General features: G+C 52.1%; 1 protein-coding gene across 2 annotated transcripts in view; it reads left to right on the top strand.

The window, feature by feature from the left end:
• The window catches only part of UROC1 (urocanate hydratase 1), a 42,016-nt gene extending 19,615 nt beyond the window's left edge, over positions 1-22,401 (top strand). Inside the window, exons 10-20 of one of the 2 annotated variants that reach the window (XM_044255206.1) lie at positions 419-481; positions 793-972; positions 1,292-1,389; positions 2,193-2,265; positions 3,927-4,048; positions 5,643-5,713; positions 8,722-8,820; positions 11,115-11,214; positions 13,958-14,039; positions 20,532-20,631; positions 21,430-22,401. In XM_044255206.1, the coding sequence (XP_044111141.1) occupies positions 419-481; positions 793-972; positions 1,292-1,389; positions 2,193-2,265; positions 3,927-4,048; positions 5,643-5,713; positions 8,722-8,820; positions 11,115-11,214; positions 13,958-14,039; positions 20,532-20,631; positions 21,430-21,570 (1,129 nt within the window). In that variant the 3' untranslated portion in view covers positions 21,571-22,401. Of the gene's footprint in view, positions 1-418; positions 482-792; positions 973-1,291; positions 1,390-2,192; positions 2,266-3,926; positions 4,049-5,642; positions 5,714-8,721; positions 8,821-11,114; positions 11,215-13,957; positions 14,040-20,531; positions 20,632-21,429 lie in introns of those variants that run through there. The other variant, XM_044255207.1, reaches the window with a different exon arrangement.
• Positions 22,402-23,350: the final 949 nt, after the last annotated feature.

Raw genomic sequence — 23,350 nt, 5'->3', positions numbered from 1 at the left:
GAGATCATGACCTGAGCCAAAATCCATAGTCAGACACTTAACAGACTGAGTCACCCAGGCGCCCCTGGAATCCCCTTTAGTGATGTCTGCAATTTTAGGATCACCTTACATGAGTTCTAGAATGATCCCCAACAGAGCACTAACAGCAACAGCCCTGATTCTGTGAATCCCCTGGAGAAGGCTTGTCACTGTTGTCATCTCCGTTCTCTCGTCTGGAGCATTCAAGTCTGCTGTTACAGTTCCGGGTCCTCAGAAGACACGCCTCAGAGGTCGCTGCATCTCGGGCTGGATGCTGACACACACAGTGCTTTCTGTGACCTCCAGGCTCTTCTGCGTTCTTGCCAGCTTGGTGTTGGTGTTGGTGGGCATCTGCGGGCAGGTGCGATAGGCCGTCTGCTCTGCTCTTATGTCCTTCTAGGGAAGCAAGGAAAAGGAAGGAGGTGCTCAGTCTTGGTTACCATGGCAATGTGGTGGATCTTTGGTGAGTGGGGGATGGGAGTTGGCAGGCTGGGGGACCCTGGGTGAACCTCCCCCTCCAGACAGGGTACTGATGGTGGCCATGTGCTCTCAGGACACAAAGCTTCTAAAATGTACTCAGCTAAGCTCCGCTCCCAGTTTTCAAGGCCCAGATCCTGGCCTGAGCTCATAGCAGACTTCCTGCAGATGTTCCTTTGAGAGGAGGGCAATCTCCTCCCAGCAGGCCTGTGAACTCAAGCCCCAGGGCATGCTTACCCCTGCCCTGGGCAGATGCCGTCCCACATTGATCACTCCTTCACCCCTTATTTTCCCCAGGGAGCGCCTGGTCCACGAATTGGACACAACAGGGGAACTCTTGGTGGACCTGGGATCAGACCAGACATCCTGCCACAACCCATTCAATGGTGGTTACTACCCTGTGCAGCTGGGCTTCGCAGAGGCCCAGAGCCTCATGGCCTCTGACCCTGCTGCATTCAAGGGCCTGGTCCAGGAAAGGTGATGAGGTCCCAGGGCTACTCCGGTGTGTGTGGTGGGGGGAGAGGGGTGCACACAGCTGGCAGGAGCTTTTGGACTGGTTAACTTTGGCCTCTGCCTGGTTCTCCAGGGGCCAACTGTGTGGCCTTAGGCAAGAACTTTAACCTCTCTGAATCTGTTTCCTCCTCTGTCCGATGGGAAGGAAACAGCAGAGCTGGCTGAGCCCCGTGGGGTGCCGTGGAAGGGTGACAGGGGTGAGGCACAGAGAGCCTGCTCTCGCAACCTCTCGGTTGGGGCGGTGGGGAGACAGGGCTGACCGTGAACCACTGGGCTCTTGCAGCCTGAGGAGGCAAGTCTCAGCCATCAACAGACTGGCCAAGGAGAACTTCTTCTTTTGGGACTATGGCAATGCCTTCCTCTTGGAGGCCCAAAGAGCAGGTGAGACACAACGAAGGCGAGGTGAGGGGGCCCCAGTCTCCGCAGGCTGGGAGGGGCCAAGACCCTGGCACTGGGCACTCTCCCTTCTCACCGGCCAGGAGTGGACCTGGCAGGTGCCTGGCGGGAAGAGGGGCACGGCATGCAGCTTTCACTGTGCCCTTGCCCGGGGCCTTCTGAGAGCTGGTCCCACCAGGTCCTTGGCCTCTGGGCCTCAGTTTTTCCATTTGTCTTAAGAACATCTGGTGCCACAAAGAGTTGGTAGGCATGCTTGGATATAAGGTCCAGTGAGGGGAATATACAGCTTAACTTTTCTGAGAAGGAAATTATTTTTTAAAAATGTAAATTCAATTTATTAACATACAGTGTATTATTAGTGTCAGAGGTAGAGGTGAGTGATTCATCAGTCTTATATAATACCTCGTGCTCATACCATCATGTGCCCTCCCTAATGTCTATGGGAAACTTTTCTGTAGAACAGGTGACTCATGATAGAAGGTAAAGTTCAGATGATACAAAACTACACAGAGGAAGGTGGCCCTCCCAGCCCTGTCCCTGCACCAGGCCCCCTCCTGGAGTTCGAAAGTTCTGGTGGGCCTTTGGGCGCACCGAAGGACCTGGCACGTGAGGGCAATGTGGACATGCCTCCGCCCAGCCCCACAGCAAGGTCAGACTTGCTATAGTCTTTGCTTGACCTCTGTTTAAATCCCCCTCTGGAGAGGGGTATGAGTCCTCGCCTCGAGGCAGTGTGGTGCAGCCCTCAGACCCTCCGGCTGATTCTGTTCGGCTGGCTGCTCTGTCCACAGGAGCTGACGTGGAGAAGAAAGATGCCAGCAAGACGGAATTCCGCTACCCCTCGTATGTCCAGCATATCATGGGGTAAGTGATGGGGTCACTTCTAGCCTCTGGGTCCTAGACATTCTGGTTGGGTAAGTCCTGAGGTAGGGAGAAACAGGAGATAACCCGAGGGAGATCTGGCTGAGCGGGGAGGCCTCAGGGTCAAACCCAGCAACACAGGGACAGGGGATGGGAGGCCTCAGGATGCTTCTGGAAGGTTCACCAGCCCATTTGCACACAAGATGGGACCAGAGAGGGAGAGAGGGAAGAAAGGGGATGGTCTCCTTCTCAGGTTCACTGTGGGTGAGGAAGCAGAAGCTCAGGGGGCCACACTGCCAAGCTACATACAGCAGGGAGCTGTCCAGAGAGGAGGGTGGGCTCAGGGGACAGGTGAGGGGACAGGGGACAGGGAACAGGCCAGGGGCCTAGAGCCCACCTAGAAAGGTCAGTTCGCCTAAGGCAAACCTGGTCTAGCCCCCCATTTAATGTTGCTCCCAACTACTTCGATTTAGCTCATTGATTTTCAGGTTGTCTTTGTAACAACACTATAAAGGAATTTCTGCCTGTTTGTATCCCAGCTCCCTGCTCGTATCCCAGGTCCCTGCTCCTGCAGCAAGAAATGATGCAGATCTAAGAGGAGGGACAGAGAACACTGAGGGGAGAGGGGTAACACTGAGGACAGAAGGGCTGATGGGGAGGGGGAATGATGTAGGAAAGATGTTAGAGTTGGAAGTCAATAGCCAAGAAATATTTCTGACATCTTTGGTGCAAAAAGGTGGTTTTCTTAAAGCATGAGGACAGGACCCATGGGCAGAAAGAACTGCATCGGTGTCATGAAGAGTGGCGCATTATGTACTTTCAAGTTGGATGGGGGTTAGGGGATAGCAAAAGCCTCTAAGGAATTCTGGAAGCAAGGTTTCCATGACCTTGAGGAGGCTAACTGTTGTTGGGAAAAGATAATTTATTACTGTCTAATAAAACCTTAGTCGTGAGACCCTTCAGATGTACATCCGTGGGCCATATGCCTGAGGGGTGATTGCCAACATGTATTTTAGGGAATAGAGATAAAGCAAATTTCCAAAGGAATTTTTATATGTTAAAGTAGACTTACAGAGTGGTTGGGCTAGGATTGTCTTTTGCCCTTAGTCAAGTGTTAACATGGAGGCAGTTGAGTCCCTAGAAGAATGTAACTCTGCCTGTTTCAAGGACTTATCAATGGGCTGTAGGTAGTAAGGAAGTTTAACCATTTTCCTTCTGCCTTTGTTTCCCACATCAGGGGGGCTGAGGGGGCAGGGGATCTAGGGGAGCGGAGAGGCTGAGAGGGAGGTGGGAACAGTGAGGGAAGGGAGACTGAAGGGAACTGGGGAAGGGAGGTGAGAGGGAGGAGGGAACAGGGGAGAGAGGCTGACGGGGCAGGGCGGTGTGGGGGGGCGCTGATGGGGGAGAGGGACCTGGAGGCTTCTAAACTTGTTGTCCAGTTAGTGGCTCAGGGGCTTTCAGCAACAATTCTGGACACAGGATAACTTCACTATGTGTGCCCACATCCACGCCCCGACACATCCCCCAGCCAGCATACAACCTTCACCCCTCTCAGTTCTGCAGCACCTGCAGGCCTTCCCTCCAGGTTCACCGCGGCCCCGCCCCATCAGTGGGTGCAGCCAGGCTGGGGAGCCCCGAGGCTAGGAGGCATTTTGTTTTTGCAGGGACATATTCTCCCTGGGATTTGGGCCTTTCCGCTGGGTGTGCACGTCAGGGGACCCCCAGGACCTGGCAGTCACAGATGAGCTGGCCACGTGCGTGCTGGAGAAGGCCATCGCTGATGGAGGTGAGGCTGTGGGACGGGCGACGCTGACAGGCAGGTGGCCCAGCAACCGCTCCAGGGCAGCCCACCCCCTTGACGCGGCCCCCTTCTCCGCTCACCCCCAGCCTGCCGCCCCCGCCCCGCAGGCGCGAGCGCAGGGGGCCTCGGGGTCGTGCCTGTGCACGGTGCTCCTGGTTCTCGCACCTTTCTGCTGTGCCCGCTCTGCTTTCCCAGCGTCGGAGCTCCTGCGCCCGCCCGACGCTTCTCGGATACACAGCGCGGCTCTGCCTTCCGGCGCGGATGGTGGTGGTTGACCCTCCACGGACGACCGGCCCCCGCCCCTGGTTTAACCTCAGTCCCTTTATGTGTAGTGGATTTGACGTGTCGCTTATCACGTGGAGAGGAGGAGACGGAGAATTTTAGGAAACGTCCTCAGACGTCTTAGCTCCTACCCCCACTTCTCCGCAGCCTTTCTGCAGGTCCCGGGCACTTCTCGCCAGTTGTCTGTGAGGGTCCTTCACCCTCGGCGGCTCCTTTTCAGACCCCAGGGACCGTTCCAGGCTCGGGGGGCTGGGGGCAGGCCCGGATGCAGGGTGGTCGTGCACCTGTGTGGGAGGAGCCAGGCGGGAGCTGGGCGGGCCGGGGAGGGTCGGGGAGGGGGCGTCGCTGGGGACCGGAAAGAGGAGTGCCGGGAAGGCCTCCCAGGAAGGGGAAGGGAAGCAGCAGTGCTCTCTTAGATCTCCTCCAGGTGCTAGGGGAGCAGGCGGGCTGGTGCGTGTTCACCAAAACGCCCTCCCGGAGGAAGCCCTGAGCTGGTGCACCTGCTGGCCGCCGCGGTGTAAATACTCTGGTTTCTAGCGAGGCTGCACACGGAGCTGCAGCCAGCTCTCTCCCAGACACGTAACCTCAAGAGCACAGAACCTGGTAAAAGGTAGTGAATTAATTTGGCAGTGATGACTTGTGAGCATTGCCTTCATTTTTAATAAAAAATTTTAAAAGTGTGAGTTCTTAAAAAAAGTCCTGAGGAACACAGCTACCCTCTGACTCCAGCTCGCCCTCCATACTTTACCCTACTGGCCTGTCTTACTGAGATAGGCCGAGCTTTGTTCTACCTCAGGGCCTTTGCATTTGCTGTTCCCTCTGCCTAGAGCACTGTTTGCTCAGATCTTTGTGTAGCTAGTTCCTTCTTAGCATTTAGGAGGTAGCTTGACCATTACCTCTGCAAAGATGCCTTTGGTCCCCCTGACATCCCCCCCACCACCACCGCAGTGAGTACCTCACCACACTTATTTCCTCCCTGGCGTGCAGCAGTCTCTGTTCCCAGTGCCTGGCACAGCACCTGGCCTACGCTGAGGACTCAATAAATGTTTACTGAGGGAATGAATGTATTAGGCAGGGGGTCACACACATCATGTGACTGTTGGCATTACTGATTCCAGAATTCAGATGGCCTGGTGGGGTACTGAAGATGGGAGCTTCCTGACCCTGTATCTGGGCTCCATGATGCTTGCAGGACAGATGTCTGCTATGCTGAGCACTTGCCAGAGGGAGGGCCCATGCCTGAGCCCCACAGAACAGGGGACCCTGGGGCCTGTGACACCCTACTTTCTCCCTGCAGTGAACCCGGCTGTGAAGCTGCAGTATATGGACAACATCCGCTGGATCCGGGAGGCCGCCAAGCACCGGCTGGTGAGGACTTGGCCTGGCGGGAAGCAGGGGTGGGCCTCTGGACTGCCCTCCCAGAGGTGGGGGGCTGGTATATATGAGCCCCAAGATGGTGCCAACATACCCTGTGAGACTGCTTAGGTGGCAGCGTCCTTGGCCTCATAGGAGACAGCAGCAGCCGCCTCATCCTGCAGGCCTCCGAACAAAGAAGCCTGGTGCCTTTCAAATGGTGCCCTGGGGCCCTGGGGCAGTGACCAGGGTCAGTTAGGTCATTGCTCACCCAGTTACTCCACAAGTAGCTCTCTTGAGTCCGGCCTCCTGGCTTTTCCTCTGTGAGGCCTGGCGTGAGTGGCTCAGTCTCTCTGAGCTTCCCGTCTCAGCTGGCGTGCATTGAGATGCCAGTGATCGTGTGCACACCCGAGCTGTGTGGTGCGCATATTTGGAACAGGTCCTCTGGGACAGTCTGTGCAAGAGGCACAGCTGGGCCCGGGGCTGAGCAGAGAGGCATGCCGCTGCCTCGTGTCTGCTTACATGCACGTGAACATGGATCAAGGTGATGCTGGGTGGGGACTGCTTTATACAGAGTGGTCAGAAAGGTGTCTCCGAGTATGGAGTACACAATAATTATGGAGAACATACTAAGTATGGAGCTGAGTTGTGAGTTTGGGTCTGAAGGCTGGGAGTTTGGGGGATGGGGGAGCTGCCCTGTGATAGTCAGGGAGGTACAGGACCAACGGAAGCACAGGCCCTGAGGCAGCAGCAGGCCTAGTGTACTAGGGACAGATGAAACACGAGCATCTGGCTCACACGCCTTTGGCCACAGACCTCAATGGCCAGACTGCCTGCTGGACACACATCCAGACTAGTGTGTTCCTACCTACCTACCCAGACTCCTCCTTGGCCAGTGGTTGGCATGCGTGTTTCAGCCACAACCCCCATGTCAACAGTGGTCTCTGTGTCTGCTCAGAATCTGAGACAACCACCCCACTGTTGGACTTGAGAATCTGGGCTGTGGGGAGGTTGGAGCAGGAGCAGAAATGTGTAGGACCAGTCTGGAGGTGGCCTGGAGAAGATAAGGACCTGGCCTTGAGGGAAGGGCTCCCACAGAGCAGGAAGGGGCTGAGAGGAGTTTGGGAGGTCAGGGCCATGGGGAATGGCCCTCTGGATGCCGCTACAAGGGTGATAGAGAAGCGAGACTGTCTCTTCTGTGTTTGAGTTGAAGTTTTCTGGAGGTTGTGTTCTCCATACTTACTTCACATTGCTCTTTGCCTTAGGGAAAGATGGTGATCACAGAAAGCCATCCCCTTTTTTTTTTTTAACATTTTAATTGAGTTTCTTTTAAGGTACACTCTTGATGGAGCTGGCAATCCTATGCCCATTCCTCCTCGATTTTCTTTTTCTGGATCCAAGACATCTGAAAATCTCTGCAGTGCTGATTTCTAGTATAGTCCTTCCCACAGGACTCCGAGGCAGCTGGCGGGAGTCTAGTAAGGCTGTTAGCAAGCCACATGCAAGAGAAAAGTGGCTCAGCTCACTGTGCTGGCCGGCACCTCGGCCCAGACAGAGCTGTTTTCCAGCTCAGGGTCAGGGCTGCGGCTCCCTCCGGCACCCACACTGAACCTTCCACCTCATTCCAGGACGAGTGGCCAGGCAGCGGAGAGAAACACCTACGTCCTCTTTGGAGAATCCAGGGTTTCTCAGTCTCAGCACAACTGATGTTTGGGCCAAATCATTTTTTTTTTCAGTTGTGGCAATAAATACATTACCATAAAGTTTTCCATTTTAACCATTTTTAAAGTGCAATTCAGTTGCTTTGTGTGCCCTTACATTGCGTGCAACTATCCCCACCATCTGTTTCAAGACTTCTTCATCTTCCCAAGCTGAAACCCCACCCCCATTCAGTATGAACCCCCGTTCTCCTCCCCTAGACCCTGGCGGCCACCATCCTACTTTCAGTCTCTGTGTATTTGACTGCTCTAGGGACTTCATGTGAGTGGGATCGTGCAGGACTGGTCCTTGTGGGACTGGCTTCTTTCACTCAACATGATGTGCTCAAGGTTCTTCCACACTGCAGTGTGTGTTAGAATTCCCTTCTTTTTCAAGGCTGAGTAATATTCCATTGTCTGCACAGAGTGTATCTATTTTGCTTGTGCATTCATCCATCAATGGACATCTGGTGTGCTTCCACATTTTAGCTGTTGTGAATAATGCTGCTGTGAACAAGAACAACCACCAGCTGCCTCAAATATCAGTGCGAGTGCCTGGGGGCTGGATAAATCTCCTTCGGGGCAGGGGGTCATGTTGCAGGATGGTTAGCAGCACCCCTCCCATGCCGATGCCAGCAGCACCCAAATGTGTCTCCAGGCTTTGTCCCTGCTTGAGAACCACTGTTTGTTTTCACTTGCTGCCGCTTCCATTTCGTGGGAGCGACCTGTCTCACCCTCCAGAGGGGCTGCTCCCGGTGTTTTGGTCCACAGGTGCCTGGCCATGCCACCTATGACTCAGGTGCTTGTGGGCAGGTGGCTCAGCCTCTTGCCCCAGTTTTTTCGTCTATAAAGTGGAGCTGAGGATAAGGATCCCAGCACCTTCCTCACAAATGCAGCAGTGAACGATGTGCAGAGAAATTGCAGCTGTGCTGGGCACAATCTGAAATTGCCTTAGGTGATGTTCATATTCTTTTTATTGAGAGGACTCAAGCTGGGGTATACTCCTAATAGGTAACACCCTGAGAGATAGGCGGGTCAGGGTTTCAGAGACCCCTCATGGGGTTAAGCCTTGAAGCGCTGGATCACAGAGGGGCATCTGGGGGGCCTGACTGTGTGTGGACATGCAGAGGGTCAGCGTGGTGGCATGGGTGGGCTGGATGTGAGTGCCCACCTCAGGCCCACAGACTGAAGAGCTATCACATACCTCGGGGTGCTCCACAACCTGCCTTGAGGGGACTATCTGGCTGCTGGTGGACCTGTCACCCAAGTCGCTGCCTGCACATCACTAGGTCACCGAAGTGCCTCTTCTCTACCTTTTCCCCGCAGGTAGTGGGGTCCCAGGCGAGGATCCTGTACTCAGACCAGAAAGGCCGTGTGGCCATCGCTGTGGCCTTCAACCAAGCCATCGCCCGTGGGGAGATCAAGGTAACACATTCTGGGCTGCAGGATGGAGGCCTCCCCTTGTCTCCTTGCCGTCAGCACCGTCATGGCCCAGAGGCCCCGTGGTCTGTGTTTGTGTCAGGTTGAAGGGCAGATAACTGGGGAGCAGGAGTGAGGAGGCTTGTCCTCAAAGCCAGCCTCTGATGTGGTTCCTGCTGTGTGACCTTGGGCAAGTCAGGTGCTGTCTCTGAGACTCAGGTGCCATTTTCTGTTAACCCCAAAGACTAGGTGTGAGGATTGAGCGACTCCTCTTTCTTGAATTACCTTTTTTTAAAATTATCTTTTTATAAACTACGACAAACTTTCCTAGCTTTCCCCCATTTTCTTCCCAGTCAGCAGCCCACCATGGAGGACCTGGAGCTCTGGGGACACCCATTTGGAAGGCCGTTCCGCAGAGCTCTTGCTAGTGTCCCTGGGTTTGAGAGTGCCAGTATTAAAGATCAGCTGTGAAAGGGAAATCAGACTGATGAACATGACGCCTGTCCTGGTGGGTGGTTGTGGTGGTGGCAGGGACAACAACCCTAGCCCGTCTCAGGGAGCACTGCCAGAGCTCAGCATGCCTAGGAGGAGGGCTGGGGCCGCTCTGCCAGGACTCTCTCTAGGCACACTCTTGTCCAGGCTGTAGTTGGCCGGTTAGCACGGAGAGCAGGGAGTCTTTGTCATTCATGCCACACGCTTGATTGGGCACCTCTTCCGTGCCAGGCTTGTTCTGAAGGACTGGGGACCCCGTGGCAGAGAACAAAATAGGCAGGGTCCCGCCCTCATCCACGCAGTAGGGAAGAGAAACTGATGTTGCGGGATAAAGGTATAAGTCTAGAGGGAACATCAGGTGGTGACAGACATGAGAAGAAAGTGAATGGCGGTGAGGGGGTGTGGGTAATGGGGTAGAAGTGGCAGGGAGGGCGTGATGAGTTGGGAATGAGCGGTGGCTTTCGACGGGGTGGGGATGATGGGGTGCAGGTGAGGGGTGGGAATGAGTGTTGACTTTAGACCTGGTCAGAACAGGTCTTCTGAGTTAATGGCTGTAGAACTGAGAGCTGAATATCCGGAAGGTGCTAGAATCTCTGGGGGATGCCAGTTCAGAGCAAACGTGAAGAGCAAGATTGGCCTGTTCAAGAAAAGGAGAAGAGGACCTCTTAATTCAGAGCAATGGGGAGTTCCCCTTTCAGCAAGATACCTCCTCTTACGCAGGGAGCCTATGCAATTCTATGACAACTGGGGAGGGCTGGCCATAGGGCTAACCATAGGCCATAGCCCTAACCATAGGCCATAGCCCTAACCATAGGGCTAGCCATGGTTCCTTTGTGAGACACTCAAGCAAGATTCCAGTTTGGTGCTGGGAAGAGCTTGCTTGTTGCAGCTGTGGGCTCCGCTGCCTTCCTCCTCCTGAGGACAGCCAAGTGGAAGGTGTATCTGGGCCAGCCCACCTCGTGCTTGTGGGCATGGAATGTGCCCCTTTGCCCCAGCACCTTCACCTCTACCACTTAATTATTCCAGTTAGAACTTTTTTTGTAATGGAACCACCCTGTGCCTGGCACAAGGGAGCCTGGTTGGCCTGTCCTTAGCCATGACCCCACTCAACCATCAGGCTACGTTGTATTCTGTCATTGGGGTGCAGAGCTGCCAACCTCCTGGCAGCACGTCACAGACTCCCAAGCAGCCTGAGATCTTTTGGGAACAGGAAGAATTGCCAACACATGCATTTGAAAAATTAAACCTCCTATGCTTTCACCATGTGAAAAGTCTGTGTCCTCACAGAGAACGGCAGCACAGGAAGGATCTTGGTGATTTCCTTATCCAGAAAACCAAGGCCCAGAAAGGAAGCATCCACTCGGCACCCCTGGGCTATCTGTCTGCCCCTTTCCTTAGCGTGCAGACTCAGGGGAAAGCCCAGATTCTAGTATACTGTGTATGGATTTAAATCCCAACCTGTCCATTCCCCAGCTCTATGTCATTGGCAAGTTTCTTCTCCTCACTGGACCTCAGTTTTCCTGTCTATAAAACAGGCATGGTAACAGGCATACCTATCTGGTTAGAGTGGTTGAGACTACCCAATGAGCCAATACGGCCATAACACGTGGGTGGCCTGCACGTATAGAAAGCACCCAATCTGTGGAATGAATCTGTTGGTAGCTACAGGAAGCCATCAGAAACATCTATGCTTCCTCTTGTTGAGGAAGGTATATTTCTTGGGGGAGCGATCTAGAGGGCTTCTGGTGTGTGCCAGGCAGCTATGGTAGACACTGTCTGCCGACATCTTATTTCCTTCCCTGCTGCAGGCGCCGGTGGTCCTGAGCCGAGACCACCATGATGTGAGTGGCACGGACAGCCCCTTTAGGGAGACCTCCAACATTTATGATGGCTCTGCCTTCTGCGCAGGTGAGAAAGAAAAAAAATTTTTTTTAATTGTTTTTATGTTGGATTTGATTTTGTTTAAAAATCAATTGATTCATTTCAGTCAGTCATAATGATGCAAAAAAGGTTCTGGCGTCTGAGAGACTTGGCATGGGTGACCAGCCCAGCACACTGGGGTTTTTGGGATCTGGGATATCTGGTTTTAAACTGGGATAGTGTCAGGCAAAATGGGATAGTTGGATACTGTAGACTCAGGTGTGTTCCTGACCCTGTCACTTGCTAGGTGGTCCTCAGCAAGACACTTCTAGTCTCTGAATCTCAATTTCCTTATGTGTAAGATGGAAATAACCATAGTACCTACTTCAGAGGTTTGTTGTGAAGAATGAGGTGAATTAATACGTGTGCAGCTTTAGGTCGGTGCCCTGCAGCTGGCATTCAATAAGGTTATCTGCTGCACCTGATGTTACTGTTGTTTCTAAACCTACTACAATTCTAATCACCACAGAGGCTGGTGGGTTCTAGTCCTGGCATAGCTCATTCATTCCCAGTACTTGGGGGTTCCTTCCATTACCGATGGGATCTCAAGGAAAGGAGATAGACACTCAGGAACCCCATCTGTATCACTTTTTTCAAGGAGTTGATATATTTCATGTAAGTTATCAAATGTATAGGTATAGAGTTGTATTCCTATATTTATCTGTCTAATGTCTGTGGGGTCAGTTGTCATGTCTCCTTTGTCAGTCTTGATATTGGTCATTTGTGTATTTTTTCTTTCTTCTTGATCAGTCTGGCTGGAAATTTATCAAATTTGTTGATCTTCCCCACAAAAAGAAGCTTCTAGTTTCATTCATTTTTTTTCTATTGCTTTTTTGCTTCCAAATTAATTGATTTCTGCTCTAATCTTTAGTATGTCCTTCCTTCTACTGGCTTTGGGTTTGACTTGCTCTTCTTTCTCTGGCTTCATAAGGCAGAAGCTGAGGTTACTGAATTGAAACTTTTTTCCCCTAATAGAGGTATTTAACGCTCTAATTTCCTTTTAAACACTGCTTTAGCTGCATCCTGCCAATTTTTAAATATTTTTATTTTCATTCAGTTCAAGATATTTGTTAATTTCCCATAAGACTTTCTCTTGGATCCATTGTTATTTGAAGTATCTTCTTTAATTAATTAAATTTTTTTTTAAAGAGAGAGAGTGTGTGAGTTCAGAGGGAAAAGGGCACAGAGAGAGAGAGAGAGAGAGAGAGAGAGACTTTAGCAGGCTCCATGTTCAGTGTGGAGCTCGAAACAGGGCTCAATTTCATGATCCTGAGATCATGACCTGAGCTGAAATCAAGAGTGGGAAACTTCACTGACTGAGCCACCCTGGCACCACTAGAAGTACCTTTTAAAATTTCCAAGTTTTAGGAGATTTTTCAGATACCTTTGTTACCGACTTCAGGTTTAATTCCATTATGGTCTGAGAACTTTATATTTGTTCTGTTCCTTTAAAATTGTTAAGGTTTGTTTGGTGGCCAGAAGATGGTCTATCCTGGTGCACTTGAGAAGAATATAATATATGTTCTGTGTTATTTGGTGGATCCTGCAGATGTCAGTTAGGTCAGGTTGGTTGATAAAGCTGTTCTGGTCATCTGTATCCTTATTGATTTTCTGCCTAATTATTCTGTAAATTCCATATAGAGAGAGTGGTGAAGTCTCCACTGGTGTTTGCGGATTTGTCTGTTTCTCCTTTAGGGTCTTCAGCATCTTTGCTCCGAGTATTTTAAACCTATGCTGTTAGGTGCACACTCGTTTCAGAGTCTGATGTCTTCTTGGAGAGCTGACATCTTTATCATTGTGTCATGTTTCTCTTTGTCCCAAATAATATTCCTTGCTCTGAAATTCTCTGATATTAATATAGTTTATATTCATACCTGTGGCCACTGTAACAAGGTACCACAAACTTAATGGCTTAAAACCACACAGATGTGTTCTCTCACAGTTCTGAAGGCTGGAAGTCTGGAATCAGATCTGGTGAGCTAAAGCCAAGATGTGGCTGGGCCGGGACATCTACGGAGGTCCTAGAGGACGTTTTCCGGCCTTTATCAGGTTTTAGGGCTGCGCTTCTTGCATTTCACAACCCAGTATAAGGAGGAGAGTGTTCCTAGGATTCTCCCTGATCTTCTCTGGGAACACCCAGCTGGGTTTTGGGAAGAAAAGCCTGCTAGGAAACACACACATTCTTATATCTGTGTCCCAGAGGTCTCAAGGTTTCAGGCAAGCTCATGCTTGTCCTTTAGCAATTTGTTAAACACACGTGGAAGGTGACCAGATTCTCTGTGTAAGAGCCTCTCTCTCCCCAGATTGTAATGAGTTGGTTGATCTGGGACCTCAGTTCTCTGATGGGGACAAGGACAGTCACTAATTTGTAGTCGCTTATTTTTTGTTGTTGTTTTGTTTCATTTTAAGGGTGGGAGTGACTCTCTTGGCTCTCTGCATCTATGGGCTAAAATCAGTACCACCATCCCTTTAATTCTTTTGTTCTTTCTGCTTCTGGAGCACTTTATCTGGCCTTCAGCGCTGGAGGGCATAACTGTACAGGCTAACAGTGGATACTTGGGCACTTGTCAGTACTCCAGCTTTGCGTGGCTCTGCAAACATACATTGTGGCTATTTCTAGAGTCTGTCCTTCAGGCCCCACTCAGCCCACTGTCTCCCGGGCCAGAGCCTGGCCTGGCCCCTAGCCCGCGGCATTCAGGGAATAATGGGGCCGTGGCCTCTGTTTCCACAGACATGGCTGTGCAGAACTTCGCAGGAGACGCCTTTCGCGGTGCCACCTGGGTCGCTCTTCACAATGGCGGGGGTGTCGGCTGGTAAGGTTTTTGGAGAACTGGGTGCTGTGGGTGTGGGCTGGTGTCGAGGTCTCAGGAGTTCCCTCCAGGGTCCTGGGCCCTGCCTCCCCTTAGCTCCCTCTGTTAAGGGCTTTGCTGTGATGTGTTCCTCATGTGAGCTGGAAATACCAGGACATGGCCGAGCCACTCTACCTTTCAGGGTCTTACTTGTCACACTGGACACAAAAGCTGTAAGAACCGTCCCTACCCTTATCCTGCCCATTTTCCCTTTGCTTTCCCAGATGTTTTCTCAGGAATTCTCAGTGCTGTCCTAACCCAAGCCTTCTTCACTGATGTGCATCCTGGGCAGCTGGGCTGGGAGGTGGGAGACCTGGATTCTGGGGTCCTGGGTCTTTGGCTCACAGCTCTGCCCTGCCAGGCCTGTTTCCAGTCTGTGTCATGAGGAAATTGGGGTTTTCAGGTGGGTCTTATTCCAGCTGACAGTGGCAATTCCTCATGAAGAGGTCTGCTATTATTCTGCACTCCTAGTTCTAACATGTGGGGTTTTCCCACACCACCAGGCAATTCTTTGATGCCCAAATGGGTGTCCACCATTCAACTCAATCCTGACACTGCTCAGAGACAGTACCAGATCCACAGGGTAAGGGCTCAGTCCCACAAGGATGCCACCACCCCAGATGCTGATCACAAGTCTGGATTGTCACCTGTGCATCTGACCAGTGTGCTACAAATCTGAGGTTCCCACAGTAGCCTCCCTGGGTTCTATTAATATGCTTGAGCAGCTCATAAAACTCAGGAAACCGGTATATTCACTAGATTACCAGTTTATTACAGAGGATATCAACGGGTGCAAGTGAATAGCCAGCTGAAGAGATACAGAGAGAGAGTTCCCAAAACAAAGGAACTTCTGTCCTTGCAGAGTTTGGGGCCTAGCACTGTGGCACGTGGGAGCGCTCTGGTTCCCCAATCTAGGACCTCTCCAGACTTGTCCTTTTAGGTATTAATGAAGGCTTCATTATTTAGGCATGATTGACTAAATCATTGATCCCAGATTCAACCTCCAGCCCTTCTCCTTTCACTGGAAGTCTGGGGCGTGGGACTTAAAGTTCCAATCCTGTAACGATATGGTTGGTTCTGCTGGAAACTAGCAACCCCCCTCATTCTTTAAATGCAATTCAAAAGTCACCTCATTCACATAACAAAAGAGACTTTAACCACTCTTACAGCTTACAAAATTCCAAGTTTTAGGAGCTCTGTGCTAGAAATGGGATGAAGACCAAATATATAACTCATTATAAGTCACAACATCACATCCACAAAGAATAATGATTAACTAATATTTATTATACAAGGATGGTGTGGCAAGCATTTGCTAAACTCTTTGAATCTACTCTCTCACCTAATCGTAGAAGAAAATGCTTTTCACAGATGAGGAAACTTAGTGACCTCCAGCTGTCCCAGCTGTCCCCTCTTCCCAGCCTAGGCAGCTGGCAAGTCTGGGCCCTGGCACCAAGCTGGACTCCCGGCTCTCTGGGTCAGCAGGGGGCGCTGCGGCTTCAGAGAGGAAGGCAGCTCCCTGGCCGGCCAGTTCTGAGCAGACCTCTGAGCCCTTTCTGGCCAGAGGGAGCTTGGCCTTGCCCTCCGCAGCCAAGTCCCTCGGCACTGAGCTTCCCAGAGCATTCCGCTGCGCTGGCTTCGAGGCCAGAATTCCGAGCCGTCGCCCAGTCAGGCGGCTCTAATTAATGGAAAATGTGACGGGCGCGTGTGTTCTTTCCGATACACAAGGCTGTTGAAAAGCAGGACAGAAAGTGCCTGGTGGAGGGGTACCTGGTGTTTTGTCACTAGATGCTGAATTGGTGCTGGAGGTGACGAGAATAAGGTTGAGTAACATGCCCAAGGCCAAGAGCTGGTGGTGGAACCAGGATTCGCATCTAGATCGGTCATCTCCCAGGATCCACCTGTTGTTGCCAACTGAGCCACAGGGGCAAGAGGGATCAGAGCAGAGCTGGCCCAAGAAAGCATCCTGACATGAGGGCTTTGGGGCAGGAGCCCCTGTATGGGGAGTTCCCAAGAGAGGGAATGCTCCCTGCTGATTCCCAGGTTGCTCCCACCCTCTGGCTGCCCCTAGGCTCTGCAGACAGGACTGCACACACCCGCATAACCTAATCTGTCAGATGCCTCTGCAAGGCTTACTGTAAAATCAGCAGGAGAAAAAATCTGCACCTCAACCATTCCTGTTCCGGGAGGAAATCACTTTTCACTCGTCAGCTAATTTTTTTTCTTTGTTCTACACAAATCCATTTCTGAGTTATAAGTTTTCTCTGCTATTTCTTAATATGCTTTCGGTATTTATTTATTTGGCAGAGAGAGAGCGAGAGCAAGCAAGGAACAGGGGGGAGGGGCAGCGGGAGAGGGAGAGGCAGGCTCCCCGCTGAGCAGGGAACCCAACTTGGGGCTGGATCCCAGGACCTCGAGATCATGGCCTGAGCCGAAGGCAGCCGCTCCACCATCAGAGCCACCCAGGCGCCCCTTCTTTCAGTTTTTATATCATCTGCTGTCTCCCTGTTTGGGAGCACTTCTGTTTCCAGGACAGGCCGCCTCAGCTGTGTGTCATCTTCCTCTTTCTCTGCCTCCGTGGAGCCCCTCTTTCTGGTTGCTTGCTTGGAGTCTGTGCTCATGCTGTCTGTCCAGTGGTCCTTGCTGTCTGCTGGTGTTTCGAGAGGGTGTGCACAGCCCAGTGTGTGATCAGGGACCTTTGGACCACGGGCTGCAGAGCAGGAGGGGTCAGCAGTCAGTCTCTGGTTTTAGTCTGGTTGGTCTGCTGGGTTAACACAGGTCTCGTCTCCCATCCTTAGAGGGAGGGTGTAGCCACCAGCCAGTCACTAATCATCACTGCCAGCCTATAAAGCAGTTGTGCGTCTGGATCCCAGGTGATGTGGCTTCTGCTAGCCCGAGGATCGGTCTGAGGACTTGGCAATGTTCTCGACCTCCGTGTACATAAATCTCCTCGGCCTGCACCTCCAGGACAGCAGGGCATCTTCGATGTAGTGTTTCGTGGCACAACCGGCAGCGTGGACTCTGAAGTTGACGTTTCTGCACGAGTTAAGCATGTTGCACTTCATTTCTCATTGACAAAATGCTCCTTGTAATAGCAATGGCTTTATAAGCTGGTGGTGAAGATTAAATAGTGAATGGCTAATGTTCATAGTATTAGTATCGTGTGCAACAGGTACAAGGCCTTCTAGACGGACATGCTAGCTCGCCTGATCACCACAACAGTCCCCTGTAAGAAATAGCTGCTACCTAGGTGGAGAAATAACTTTGCCCAGGTTTCAAAATGAGCTCCGTTTGCAGGAGGCCTGGCCCGAATGCATGTGCTAACCTTACCCCGTGAGCTACCTGTAAGGGGACCAGAGCAGGGCTGGGGAGTGGCATGCCTCCCATAAACCTTAACCTTACCAGGTGTATACTGTTTGGGATTGGAGGTGAAAACTGTGGGTGTTTTGAACTTTAGTAGCTGTGGTCACATTTCCCTGTATAAAAGTTCTAGTTTGCGTAACCTCAGCACCCTGGGTGTTACCGCGTGGGATTTGCCAGACTGGTGGGCAAGGGGTGACAAATCCTTGTTTTGATTTGACTTGCTTGCTTCCTGTTTTTGTTTTGGGTTGTGAGATTTTTCTTATGGACTGGTTGTTCTTGTTCTATTTTAGACATAGGATGCTGGTCTTGGGTGCACGTCCTTTGTGTTTAAACATCATCTATAGTGTCTGTGCTGGTTGGGTTTTCCAGGAGGCAGAAGCTGAGGTGGAGGTAGAGTGTATAAAAGGCTTACTGGGAAGACCACCTGAGAAAGGAAGTGGGGAGCAGGAGCGAGGGCGCCCTCAGTCTCCACACACACCCGCCAGCCTTGCCGCCTAGCGGTGGTTGGGGGCAGATTCTGGGCCCAAGAAGGCCATCAAAGGACCCACTTAGGGTAGAAATGGGCAGGCCCTCGCCATGTTAGTGCTCTGTCTCTGCCCTGAGAAAGACTCTAAGGAGTTATTGCTGTAGACTGTGAGCTAACCATGTCCCCCACAGCCAGGCTTTCCAGAAGGGTCACCCATGCAGGCCTCTCTTCAAAGGGAGTTTTATCTTTATCCAGTGACTTCTTATTCTGGCTCTTCATTTTTTTTTTTTTAAAGATTTTGTTTATTTTATTTTATTTTATTTTTTTAAAGATTTTATTTATTTATTTGACAGATAGAGATCACAAGTAGGCAGAGAAGCAGGTAGAGAGAGAGAGAGAGGGAAGCAGGCTCCCCGCTGAGCAGAGAGCCCGATGCGGGACTCGATCCCAGGACCCTGAGATCATGACCTGAGCCGAAAGCAGCGGCTTAATCCACTGAGCCACCCAGGCGCCCAAGATTTTGTTTATTTTAGAAAGAGAGAGAAAGAGAAAGCATATGTGTTAGCGGGGAGAGGGGAAAGGGACAGAGTGGATGGGAGACGGAAAAGGAAAGGAGAGAGTTCCAGAATCCCAAGCAGACTCCCGGATCAGCGTGGATGACACAGTCTCACAACCCCAAGACCATGACCTGAGCCAGTACTAAGAGTCTGATGCTTAACTGACAAGCCACCCAGGCACACCAAGGGCCCTTCATTTTTTAAACATTGCTTTAAAAGACATTCCTCCTCCTTCCCAAGTTAAGAAAATGCATGCTCCTAAACTTTCTTTACTTACTATCTATTTTTGAATTTTTTTTTTCTTTAGTACATCTGGCACCAGTTTTTATTTGTGTGACATAGGGCTCTACTTTTGTTTTTCTTAATGGGACAGTTAGTTGTCCCAACTCCATCTATAAGCAGCCCCCCGTGCTCTGCGATGGTAGTGCTGCCTTTATGGTCTCATCTTCTGGGGCTCAGTGTGTGTGATGTGTGGGCAAGGTTTGCTGAGGTTTGCCGAGCAGCTTTGCTCTCTAGCAGTCTGGCCTACAGGCTCCCAAAACAGAAAATGAAGTTCTCATCTCCAAAAATCCCTCTCTGGTCAAAGGACACACTGAAGTCCTTGCTCGGCAGCACTGGCTCGCATCTGCTTTCCCTTCCGTCACCCAACATCAGTCCCTGATAGGTGATGACTGATGGTGACCTTTATCCAGCTGGAGGCTGGTGGGAGATGTGATGGGACCCTGGGGGCAGGCACAGGGCCACCCAACTCTGGGACATGGGCTGAGGGCAGAGCAGGGGCCGCTGCCCATTCACAGAGGTACTCGATTCTCACGTCGGGAGTGGGGAGCACAGCTGGCTCCTGTGGCAGAGGGCTCCTCACCTTCTTGGTGGGAACTGGCTGAAATTGTCAGTAGAGCCCAAATGGGGCAGAGAAGCAGGTAGGGCCTGAAGGATCTGAGACTAGAGAAGCTAGGTGCCTCTTTTGGGTGCAGGAAGGAGGAAGAGCAAATTCTCTGGGAGCAGGGACTGAAAGGCCAGATGCTGTGTTCCCAGGGGTTTGTGTTGGGCAGTAAGGCCTTGGCAGGTGCCGACAAGAGGTGGGGCATTTCCTATGTTCGTAATGGAAGGGGGTGGGAGGGGTATAGTGATGCTATCAGCAGGAAGGGCAACCAGGCCTTGTTCATGATGCTAAGGGTGAGGATAGAGATCCAGAGATGCCAGGAAGGAGAGGATGCCCACAGTCGATGGCACACATGAGGAAAGTCAGACTGCACTGACATGCTTCATTAAGATCCCCACGACACCTACTGCAGAGATGAATGAACATGTGACCGTATCACGTCCGCGAGGGGAGGGAGTACAAACAGAGCCCAGAGAAATCTGGTTGTTAGAAAATAAGAGATATGGAAAATAAAGGAACTTGGTCTTCAGATCAAGTTATCAGGACCCCAAAATGCACCTAAAGCAAGCTGAAAGAGGAGGCAAAGGAAAGGAAGAGCATAAGGAGAAATCAGGTAGAATGACCATTGAATTGAGCAGCCCAAGAGCCCCCAGGGAAGCATGGGATATGGAATGCTCTCAGAACCTCAGAGAAGGGGGCGCCTGGGTGGCTCAGTGGGTTAGGCCGCTGCCTTTGGCTCAGGTCATGATCTCAGGGTCCTGGGATCAAGTCCCGCATCGGGCTCTCTGCTCGGCGGGAAGCCTGCTTCCTCCTCTCTCTCTGTCTGCCTCTCTGCCTACTTGTGATCTCTGTCTGTCAAATAAATAAATAAATAAAATCTTTAAAAAAAAAAAAAACCTCAGAGAAGGCGGTCACGTGGGGAGGTGACATGGTCGAGGGTCCTGAGGGTGGGTGTGGGATGCATGGAGTAAAGCATGGAGGTGCAGGTGGGGAATGTGCAGCCCCGTGATTCCTGCTTCCCTGAGGTTGGGGAGAGGACACAGGCTCCACCAGCTGCAGCTGCAGCAGCCACCCTGCCTCCATGAGCCAAGGCTTCCAAAGGGTTCCCCAAATGTGTGTGCACTTCCTTCCACTCCAGGCAGGGGCAGGCCTGGAGAATGGCCTGGGAAACTCTTTGCCTCCTACAGGGGTGAGGTGATCAATGGAGGGTTTGGCCTCGTGCTGGACGGGACCCAGGAGGCCGAGCAGAAGGCCAGGATGATGCTCAGCTGGGATGTCTCCAACGGAGTAAGTCACATCCAGTCCTTTCCCCGGGCCTTCTCTGGGGACAGTTCTGTCAGGCCGAGCCTCTCTCACTGCTCTGCTCACTCTCTGACCTCTCTGGCTGTGCACGTGCCCGTGTGGCACTGCTGGGGCTGGGGGGGGTTGTGTCCTCCCTCCCCATGACCACATCACAGGTCAAGAGAAGAGGTGGTGAGCACAAGTGGCCAGGCGGTCATGGGGAGGGTGTGTGCAGGCAGGTTATGAGGGGAATGGGGAGGGGCTCAGCGTGCAGGGACCCAAGCAGCTGGAGTCAGGTGAAGGGGTAGCATGAGAGTGGGGATGGAGGGGCCTCTGGAGGGGCGCTAACCAGTAGAGGGGGTGGTGAGGGCCACGAAGCTGTGCGGGGAAGGATGAGGGGCGGCAAGCATGGCAGCAAAAAAGGCAGGGAAGCCCTAAGGCCTGAGGTGGAGAGAAGGAAACAGACTGGAGAAGGATTCTGGGGCAGAACTGGGATGGATGTGGATTCCCTTAGGGAGGATGGTTCCTGGATACTTGGACATGGGTTAGGCTGGGTAGAAGGTTGGCAGTTTCAGATCAGGGAGGGGGCTAAATACATAGTCCAGCCAAGAGAGAGGGGGTCCTGAGCTAGAGGTGGGAATGGGGTAGACGTCCAAGATTGCTGGCCCCATGCACAGCACAGAGAGACCCCCAAGGGGATGAGGGTGAGGATTTGCAGCCCAGCTGCAGTGTGTCCAGAAGACCCTGTTGGGAAACTGGTGTTGGCAATAATGGATGCCCTCTCCCCTCCATCCCCCACCGCAGGTGGCTCGGCGCTGTTGGTCTGGGAACCGGAAGGCCTACGAGATCATCTGCCAGACGATGCAGGACAACAAGGGCTTAGTGGTGACGCTCCCCCATGAGGTGGCAGACGAGTGCATGCTGCAGCAGGCCCTGCGGCCATGAGGGGAGCCCGAGAGTCGGCCTTGCTTCCCTCACCCCCTTGATTCCTGTCCCCAACCCCACAGCCACAGCACACCTGTCACTGCACACCTTTGTCTCCCAGGTTAGCAGTTTCCCACACAAACCCACATGTGGCCTCACGACTCCCTGGAGGGCGTGGTATGGGACCATCCACCATTTACAAACGAGCCAGCTCAGGCCGGAAGAGATGGGAGTGTTTGCCCCTGACCTCTGGGAACCCTGGGAGGGCATGAAAGTCTGGTCCAGAGCCCAATCCTCTAGCTCGCCATAGAGTAGACTCCAGGAACTTTTGGGGGCCGTGCATGCCACAAATACTGGGTATCAACCAAGTCCCTTCAAAACCCCTGCCTCTCCTCCTACCAAGGGACCAGAGTTTCCTTTGGCCGGATTTGTATCAGTCATTCTGCCTCCTGTCCACCTTCCATCCACGCATGCAGATATCCTTCCATCTGCTGGCCTGTCTAGCTGTCTGCGATGTACTTTTTGCCCCTTAGTGCCTCCAGCCATGGGCCCAAAGGAACATGGCCAGGCGCTGGATTCGAGGGTCCATGGAGGAAGACAGGGCAATAAAGGATTAGGAAAGAAAGAAGCCATGTAAGGTGTCACGAGCAGGATGGTCATGGGCTGGTGGGATGGGGACAGACAGGGTCCCTAAAGGGACAGCGGTATTTTGTGAGAAAAAGGAGAGAGGAGGGGAGCCCCCGACTGCTGGCACAGCATAGAGTGCAAGAAAACGCAGTCCAGGGACACCTGGGTGGCTCAGTGTGTTAAGCCTCTGCCTTCAGCTCAGGTCATGAACCCAGGGTCCTGGGATCAGCCCTCCCCCCCCAACAACGTCGGGCTCTCAGCGGGGAACCTGCTTCCCACTCTCTTTCTGCCTGCCTCTCTGCCTACTTGTGCTCTCTCTCCCTCTCTCTGTGAAATAAATGAATAAAATCTTAAAAAAAAAAAAAAAAAAAAGAAAAAGAAACAGAAAATGCAGCCCAGTCCCTTTAGAGGGCGTTCCACTCCAGAACCCTGTTTGCAACCAGGTGTCCTGCAGGAGCCCTGCTGGGCCTGAGGCTGTATTCCTGCACCCCTCCCCCCCCATCTCCAGATCTCTGATCCCTACAGCGGCTGGACCCATACATAGCCCAGGCTCAGATTTAAAGCGTCCAGACAAAGGGAGTTATGTGGTCATGCTTTTCCAGGCCTTCCTTTTGAAGAAGGCACCCCCCTTTTTTAAAAAGGATTCCCCTACTTTTAGGGCTCCCTTCTGCCTATTGCCTCAACTCCTGGTTGCCTGCTGCCCCGTCCTCTGGGGTGCTGCAGCATTTGGGTGTGAGTGGCTTTCCCCATGTGACCACCTAGCTCCTTGAGCTGAGACCAAGGTAGTAGGAGGAAACAAAGTAGCAGTGGGATGGGGGGTTGGGAGAGAGTGGGGAGAAAAACCCCCAAAGACAGCACTACCCTCTGATGGCAGTGAGGACATTTGCCTTATTTGGGTCACACTGGGGGACCCAAACCAAACCCTTTGCCTTCTTCAGAACAAGCCCCTTTGGGGAAGGGACTTCTAGCTCCTCCCTCTAATCCAGGGCAGACCATGGCTTCACCCTCCCAGGAGATAGGGTTGAGGGGGCAGGGAAACTGGGAGACTGCTTCCCTGTCGTTAGCAACCAATGAGCCATCCCCTTTCCTTTTTTAAAATTGAAATATAGTTGATGCACAATGTTTAAGTAGTAGTTGCAGGTGTACAACATAGTGATGGGACAACACTTCCCCT

The sequence above is a fragment of the Neovison vison genome, chromosome 6 (genome assembly GCF_020171115.1).
Source record: "Neovison vison isolate M4711 chromosome 6, ASM_NN_V1, whole genome shotgun sequence".
In the NCBI taxonomy this organism is placed as follows: domain Eukaryota; kingdom Metazoa; phylum Chordata; class Mammalia; order Carnivora; family Mustelidae; genus Neogale; species Neogale vison.
This window is presented reverse-complemented; position numbering and strand designations above follow the sequence as displayed.